The 8195-nt window shown below is 30.7% G+C and overlaps 2 protein-coding genes across 2 annotated transcripts in view; one reads left to right on the top strand and one right to left on the bottom strand.

Annotated features, from left to right (window-relative positions):
• Positions 1-3591, bottom strand: Trmt112 (tRNA methyltransferase subunit 11-2). The gene is made up of 3 exons (XM_018542513.1): positions 3444-3591; positions 1855-1956; positions 1-353 (listed from the first exon to the last, which is right to left on the bottom strand). Exons 1-3 carry the CDS (start codon positions 3519-3521, stop codon positions 159-161), a joined length of 375 nt encoding a protein of 124 aa, XP_018398015.1. The 5' UTR covers positions 3522-3591; the 3' UTR covers positions 1-158.
• A 2110-nt stretch (positions 3592-5701) lies between these two features.
• hyd (E3 ubiquitin-protein ligase hyd) overlaps positions 5702-8195 on the top strand; it is a 17881-nt gene continuing 15387 nt past the window's right edge. Inside the window, exons 1-4 of the mRNA XM_018542524.1 lie at positions 5702-5887; positions 6453-6653; positions 7530-7851; positions 7940-8148. Coding sequence (XP_018398026.1) covers positions 5826-5887; positions 6453-6653; positions 7530-7851; positions 7940-8148 — 794 coding nt within the window. The 5' untranslated portion in view covers positions 5702-5825. The remainder of the gene's footprint in view (positions 5888-6452; positions 6654-7529; positions 7852-7939; positions 8149-8195) is intronic.

Raw genomic sequence — 8195 nt, 5'->3', positions numbered from 1 at the left:
ATATAAAAAAATAAAACTAACGATAAGATCTATGATACAGAAGCGTGTATGTGTGTATGTATAATCTTAGCTAATTAAAGGAACAATGATGTAGGATATAACTATAACTAGATACACAATGGCAATAATAATATTCTTAAATTATTTGGGTCTGTTATTTAAATTTCATCTTCGTTTAAAAGCATGTTTGGAATGCCATCGTTGATGGGAAATTTTCTGCCGGATTCAGGACACAATAAATCTCCGTTTATAACTTCGATTTCCAACAGAATATGATGAGCCTTTTTCAGAAAATCTTCATTTGTTTCGAAATCCTCTATCAGAATCTGAGGTAATTCACCGACATGTCCTATCTGTAATAAAAAGCTCGTTGATGTATTATGAAATATTTTTTACAATATTTTAGTAGTATATTGTAAGATAATAATATTGTGTATAAAATGGTTTCATAATATACAATAACTTTAGGAATGAATGCAGGACACAAAAATAATATAAAAAGTTTATACAAATATTTGTTTTATCTGATCTTGTTTTCAATTTAAATGGTGATGCAGGATTGCTTGCATACTACTGTACTGGCAATCTTGTTAATTGTTACACTGAAAATTGTGTAGCCTGTTGGCTACGTTGCTGGCTAAATTTGTTGAATTTTATTGATGTTTTATTTTTTGCTTGATTTTGTACTGGCTCATTGTGAAAGTCAAATCAAAATATTCTCTTCGTAATAATTAAAAACAATGTAATTGTATTTTCACAATGATGTGCTACAGTAGCAATAATCTACTTCACATTTACTTATTCGGATATTTCTGTCAAGAGCCTTCTGTCGAATAATTTCCAGTTGTTCAACCAGCACTGTCAGCACCGCTGTTATCATGGTAACATGGTAACAAAAAAATTTAGCTAAGAATCTTATAGAAAAAAGCTATCGTGTGCTGCAAGCTTTACTCAGAAATGAGATTAAATAGAATAAATGTTTATATGAACTGTTTGTTATTTTTATGTCATTTTTGAATTTTAAATTAATTTCTGAAGTTATATTTACATGTTATGAAACATTGTACATGCGTGCGTATATGTACATAAGATTGAGAAAATTACTTTAAAATAATTAGTTACAAGTTACTGATTCCGAAATGTAACTCATTACATTTACTCACAAAATAACTTTCACTTTTCTGTAACAGAACAGTATGATAACATCAAAGAAGGTTTGCACACATCCTACTCACATCGTTAATTGATCAATTTGACATAAAACATTCTCGTTGATAAAACAGTGAAAAATTCTAGGCCGATATGAGTGGTGTGTGCAATCGGGAATGTAGGAGGGCTAATTGGACCTTCCTTAACATTAATACCATTAGGATCACCAAAGAAAACTGGTTTATGTTTACATGTACAATTTTACTTTAAAAGAATAACAAATATAAATTCTATGGCAGACATTTCTCTTGAAATTATATAATACACGTAAACATGAAATTATAACACATACATATATTGTACAATAATGTTATATAATTTTATTAAAGAAATCTTCACTTTATATTCGATTATAAAATAATTAAATCGAAATAATTAGAATAATTTTGAATTAATACAATGACAAAACAAAATATCTTCAAAATGTTCATTATATATTTATATTTGTTTTATTATTTATAGAAGCATGTTGGAGGCATGCAATGCAAATAAACCTTTTAATTTACAAAGTCACTATTGAATTAGTTACTAGTTACTAAAAAAATGTAACTAATTTAAAAAAAGTAACTTTAATTTTATTAGAAGTAAAGAGTTACATCCCAACCCTGATCATCCATACATATGTATACAAGAAAATGATCTTACGCTCTCAGCAGCTTTCCATAGTACTGTCCAATCCAATTTTGGAATTATTCTAGCTATATATTCTGGATTAAAATCTACTTCAGATACTCTAATGTCTCGAGCCTGTAAAATTTTGCAAATTTTTTAAATAAATATGTAACAGTGAAATAAGGACACTTTACAATAAATTGTATATTTCTCGGCTTTTAAGATAAGCATAATCTTGAAAGTAATAATTTAAGTATAAGCTTTTTTTTATAAAAACAAAAATTGATTGCAAAATAGTATAAAATATTTATACAGTTCTGGAAAAATATAACTATGTAGTTATTGATATATTTCAATTATATACATTCTTTATTTTTTGTCCAAAAAATGAAAAAAGATATAAGAAATAATTTAAAAATAGCTTGAATTAAATGAATATAAATTAAAAATTCCCCTTTTTGCAAACCAATAATACGAGAATAAAAGAGTCAAGACATGAAATTATATGATTATATTTCAATAATATATATACTAAGAAAAAATTGCTGTTTCAACAAGCATTAATAGATTCAACTAAATGCAGCGACCATAAGGCTGTCAAGTAAATATTAGTTAATTCAAACAAATTACACGTTTTAAATTAAAAGATTTTGTTAACCTAAATATATAAATACTTGAACTATATATAATCACCATTAATTAAATGCATTTAGTCAAGTTAATGACTTCTTTTTAGTGTATCTAATTTCTTTTCACACACATAATCTTCATTCAAAAATTAATAAACAAATAATAATGAGTACAAAGATTAGTACAGATAAAAGTAAAAAAATACTATAACCAAGAAACAAAAAATATAAAAAATAATATAAAAAGTTAAGTAAAAGTTAAGCTAAGTCAATGATGAATGACAAGAGAACAAAATAAATAAAAGGAGTTACAAAAACTTATTGTCTAATCAATATTACTTTTTTGTAAAAACAATTTTAATATAATTTTATTTCTATAGCAAAGAAAATATGTGTGATGATTAACAAGGATTTTTATATCCATAAATTAACAATGTATAAAAATACTTATATCATTATTAAAAAAATTTTGTAAAGTATTGAATCTAATACTCTTAATAAGATGGTTTAAACCTTAAACAACTAAATTTTAAAACAAAAATATTATTTATTAAGTTACAGTGTCTGTTTGGTACTTCAAAGTACATTGCTGTACATATACAAAAACATATTTATACAAAATAAAAAAATTGACATAACTTTGGAATATTTCAAATCTATTTTTATTGGTTTTTAAATCAACTCAAAGAATATAATATTTAAAAGTTTATTTAAGTAAAAGTGAAACGTTCAATTAAGTTGCAATGATTTTGTATCTTTGTACAATATTGCCTTATTGGTTATTATTTTATTCGAGTTTTCTGTATGCACAAGCAATTCAATAATAAGATAAACGTAACGTTAATAACATTAATTTAACCACATCAAAATACTGTTTAGTATACCATATAATTTTCATGATTGGACATTTTAATTATTTAAAGTTTTTATATTCTAGATATAAATGATAATTTATGTATTTTTTAATACGATATAAAAGAAAAAATAACTTACGACTATTTTCAGAGGATAGCCGACTGTCACTCCTTTCATAGCTCTAGATGTTAACATATTGTGCGTAAGAAGCTTCATATTTTTCTACTATAAGAAACTGACAGCGCGAATTATTTACACACTAAAATAATATGACGAACCAAAACGTGCACAGCCGCTACCATAATAACCATAGACATATTTAATAGAGGGAAACCTGAGAGCGGTCATCCCGGGCTGCGTTCGAAAAAACTACCTGAGTGCCTCTGAATATTATTTTATCTTTGTTGTTCACCAAATATTAAACGGTGTAGTTATAAGAATTGACCAATGACAGTCGAATATTCTTCTCGTATTCAACTGTAATTAGTCAATTCTTACAACTACAACTACGTTTACGCAATTGTAGATCGGGCTTTACTGTAGTTAAGTTTTGGAACGCAATTTAAGTCCTATATTATTAGCCCGATATTTCATGTGTCGTACGACAAGGCTTTTCAAGCACGTTGATTGGCTATAGGACAGAGAGATCCGAGAATCTCTCTGTTTTACAGCCAATAACAGGCTTGAAAAGCCTTGTCGTACGACACATGAAATATCAGCCTTATGGCTTCTGCATACTGGACGCGAAAAAGCTACCGCGTTGACCGCGTGGTAAAATGTGACGTGGTAGCCAATAAGTTTACAGCTCCTAACATGTTCATTGGTTATCGCCTCGCATTTTGCCGCGCGGCAAGCGTTTCCGCGTCCAGTGTGCAGGAGCCATTCGAACACAATAGATATTGGGCGAGTTCAAGACGGCAAAGCGGCTAGGTATGCATGCCGAGCGATTGAATATGATTGGTTATTACTTATAGATCCAACCAATCATACTCGATCGCTCTGCAAGCGTACCTAGCCGCTTTGTCGTCTTGAACTCGCCCATTGGGCGCGTTCAGCGGACTCAACAGTTGAGTGAGCGCTCACTGTTATTGGTGTATTCTTTTAGATCAACCAATCAGAATTTTAGATCTGGAAGAATACACCAATAATAGCGAGCGCTTACTCAACTGTTGAGTTCGCTGAATGCGCCTATTGGTCGCGTTCAGCAGACTCAACTGTCGCTTGAGCGCTTGCTGCTATTCGATGATCTAAAATGAGAACAGTAAGCAGAGAATTTTATTTTAATACAGAGAATTTGTTTTTAAAGCAGAGAATTAGTTTTTATAAAGCAGAGAATTTGTGTAATCAGTGTAACCCTTTTATGCCATTGACACGGATTTCCTAATATCAATCTGTCAACTTTATGAATTAATGGCTGATATTTATAGGCCTGTATTCAGTCAGTTCTTATATTCAAGACAGTCTTAAGTTCAGTCTTGAGGTATTATGAACCAATCAGAGGGTCACATTAACATCTAAAGGAGCCTACAGACCAGAGCGGCACAGCGTCACATTGAGCGGTAATTACAGCGGAACGGAACAGCGAGACCAATCACAATCGCAGAAAGTAAAGCAGCGGAATGATTGTAGAGTTCTGATTGGTTTCACTATTCCGTTCCGCTGTAATTACCGCTCAATGTGACTCCAGCCTGAAGCGGCGAGCGATAGCCAATGAGAGCCATGCTTTTACGTAAAAGCTCCTCGCTTAATGCCTAGTTCATACTGGATGCGATGGGCGATGAACGACGAGCGATATCCAATAAAAGCTTTGCTTTAGCTCACACGACGATGTAAAGCAGAGTTCTTATTGGTTATCGCTTGTCGCGCATCGCTCATCGCGCCTAGTGTGAACTAGGCATAAGACATACTTAAGACAGTCTTGAAATAGAATCGACTATTGCTGGATTCACACTGCATCCAATTTTCGTCGTACGACGACTCTGCAACCTATCAGAAAAATCGTATCATCGGTACGAAGCAAAATTTTATTTCCTGATTGGTTACAGAGTCGTCGTACGACGAAAATCGGATGCAGTGTGAATCCAGCATATGAATACCGGCCAATATCTCGATAGGATAGAGCGACCAGATTTTTTTGCCAGATTCTTTCATTTTACGCAAAAACACATCAAATACCCTAATTTGATTAATATTGGAGATAAGGTCCCTAAACTCTTAACAATTACCTAATTCTAAATATGTCACTTTTCAAAATTACTGCGGTAAACGTTTACATGACCGTTTGAGAAGCTGCGCAGAATCGTACGAAATTCATCTCGTAAACGAGCACACCTGGGTTTCTTCCACAACATTCCACAATGTATTTATGAACGCGAAGAACACCACGCCATGTTTGCATCTGAGGTATGTAACTGGATGTTTCACTAAAAACATGGCTGAAATATTGTTTCGTCGTTCAGTAAAATTTTGTGTACAGTAAAAGAACGATCTGACGTCGAACACATGTGAGTTGAAGTCATTATGACTTCGATTCATCTCGTTGTGCATCCTTTGCCAGGAACCGATGACCAACTCAATGATAGGTGAGAAATTTCATCTGCTATCGGTTTCTCATTACTCACTCTAATTTATATATCATTCCCGAGAGAAAATACTATAGTTTTTCTTATTTTAAAGTGGTCCATTACTGTTGCAACATGTCACGACATGTTATGTGTATGCGATTATCCTCATATTTCTCTTCTTATTCCGCGTGCATCAGCTTAACAAATGTACGTCTCCATTGACATTATCCTCGCCATATTTTAATGGCAATCTGTAAAAATGTGATGATTAGTAATTGATTCTGTTTTTATATGTACGCTTCAAGATTTGTAATTACGGAAAATACGACATATATTTGTTAAGGCATATAATTCCGAAATTCTCTAATTGCTGTACAATCATATGCAATTGAATGAATAAATGATGCATCATTGAAACTTGCTATTAAACCTATAATATGTTTAAGTATGTTATCAGTACAATGAAAAAGTTATCTTGCAGTAGCAATGGAAAAAAAACATTTTTTATTATTTTTTAATTAAAAAAATAATATTATCTATTTACATATATTAATATTGGATTTTACGCTTTTATATTTTTTAGATTGAGGGAAATAGCGGATAAAATAAATAGATATGGATTTGTTACACCATCAGCTTTTAATTCTTTAAAAGCATCGATAAAGCGTCTTGTAGTTGGACCAACCCATATTGCTTTCCTCACAGATGACAATAGAATAGCTAGAGTTGCTTTTACAGTGCTACCAGATAGATTGGATTTGAGTAAAAATGAACCTAATAGAAAGTGAGTGAAAATAGAACAAATGTATATTTTATAGATATTATATATTTTATAGGTCTTATATATTTACAGGTGACCCTATAACATAGTTAATAATATTAATAAATAATATTAAAACACTAATCAGAAGAATTTTTTTAATTCATTAATTGATTAACCGTATTGTATGTGAGTGTAATTTTGTTCCATAAAAGATGTGTTTGCACATAATGAGATTGATCAATCAATGAATTAAAAATCTTGTGCATATTTAATAGTATTCATCAATATTTTTAATATCTTTAATATTTTTAATCCGAAGAATTTAAACTTTAAGAATATGTTTGCGCTTTGAAAAAGACTCAATCCACGAGTCGAAACGTTAGCAGGTTTTAGCAGGTTTTTGAATATTGTTATTTTTTAATGTACATTTTCGAATTTTAAACAAATATTTTTATATTGTTAATTTTTAATGTATTACATATATGCGTTTTTCTTTTTTAATTGTTTTAAATTATTTCTTTTGACTCTTACAACGTCCTTTTAACTTTTTTCGTTTATGTTTATAATAAGAGTCCTTTATCAATCTTATATTATTATTTTTAATATTTTTATAAACCTTACATGATTTGTATTATTCACAATATATTTTATGTTAGTTCTACATACATCATCTATTATTTGTAACATATTGTGATATGGATCTTAATAAAGTGATACTGATGCTTTAGAATCAAAATCTAGATCATCAGTATTCTATATCAATTTATCAATGTTAACCATATGCAATTAATAACATTGTTAGTATTGGTTAATACTGACAGTATTATTGACTGTATTAGGGTCATCTTATGAGAGGACAGTTTATACAATAATCAGAAAATGTCTGTTTTATTATAGTACAAGTAAAAATCATATTGGAAACTCTAATTCTGCACCAAATGGAAATGGAAATAGCAGTAGTAATAATAGAACGGGGATGTCACGTTCACGTGCCCGGATAATGCGTAATAGTTCTGCGATACGTGGAGGTAACAACAGTGGAGGAAGCGGAAGTGGTGGTCGTATAGGACCTCCTGGAGTTATTATGGGTGGAGGAAGTGGTAGCAATTCTCGTCCTATCGCCTCTGTACCAGCACCATTTGTACCAGAAGATCTAATATCTCAGGCACAAGTTGTATTACAAGGAAAAAGTCGCAATCTTATTATCAGAGAACTACAGGTTTAATATTAATGTAGTAAATAAAAAGAATATAAAATATCAACAAAAAAATACATAACTTAATGAAATAATTCTATTAACATTGCAGCGTACAAATCTAGATGTAAATTTAGCAGTAAACAATCTTTTGTCACGAGAAGACGAAGAGGGTGACGATGCAGAGGATGCAGCAGACAGTTACGTTCCAGAAGATCTTATTTCTTTATTAGATGGTGGCTTTAGTAATGAGCATTCAGTTATAATCGATGCTGATTCTATGTTTTCTGAAGATGTATTTGGATACACCGGGATAAGGCAGTAATTAATTTTATATACATATATATTATAAAGTGAGAGAGAGAGAG

This window comes from Cyphomyrmex costatus, unplaced genomic scaffold (assembly GCF_001594065.2).
Source record: "Cyphomyrmex costatus isolate MS0001 unplaced genomic scaffold, Ccosl1.0 scaffold332, whole genome shotgun sequence".
NCBI lineage: Eukaryota > Metazoa > Arthropoda > Insecta > Hymenoptera > Formicidae > Cyphomyrmex > Cyphomyrmex costatus.
Note: the sequence above shows the minus strand (reverse complement) of the source record. Positions and strands in the feature narration are given on the sequence as shown.

What these genes read in the sequence shown, in the direction of transcription:
- Trmt112 (XM_018542513.1), bottom strand. Translation starts at nt 3,521, where the DNA reads ATGAAGCTTCTTACGCACAATATGTTAACATCTAGAGCTATGAAAGGA. An exon ending in GCTATCCTCTGAAAATAGTC is followed by an intron (nt 1,957 to 3,443) that starts GTAAGTTATTTT and finishes AAAATTTTACAG; the next exon opens with GCTCGAGACATTAGAGTATC. An exon ending in TATGGAAAGCTGCTGAGAGC is followed by an intron (nt 354 to 1,854) that starts GTAAGATCATTT and finishes TTTTTATTACAG; the next exon opens with ATAGGACATGTCGGTGAATT.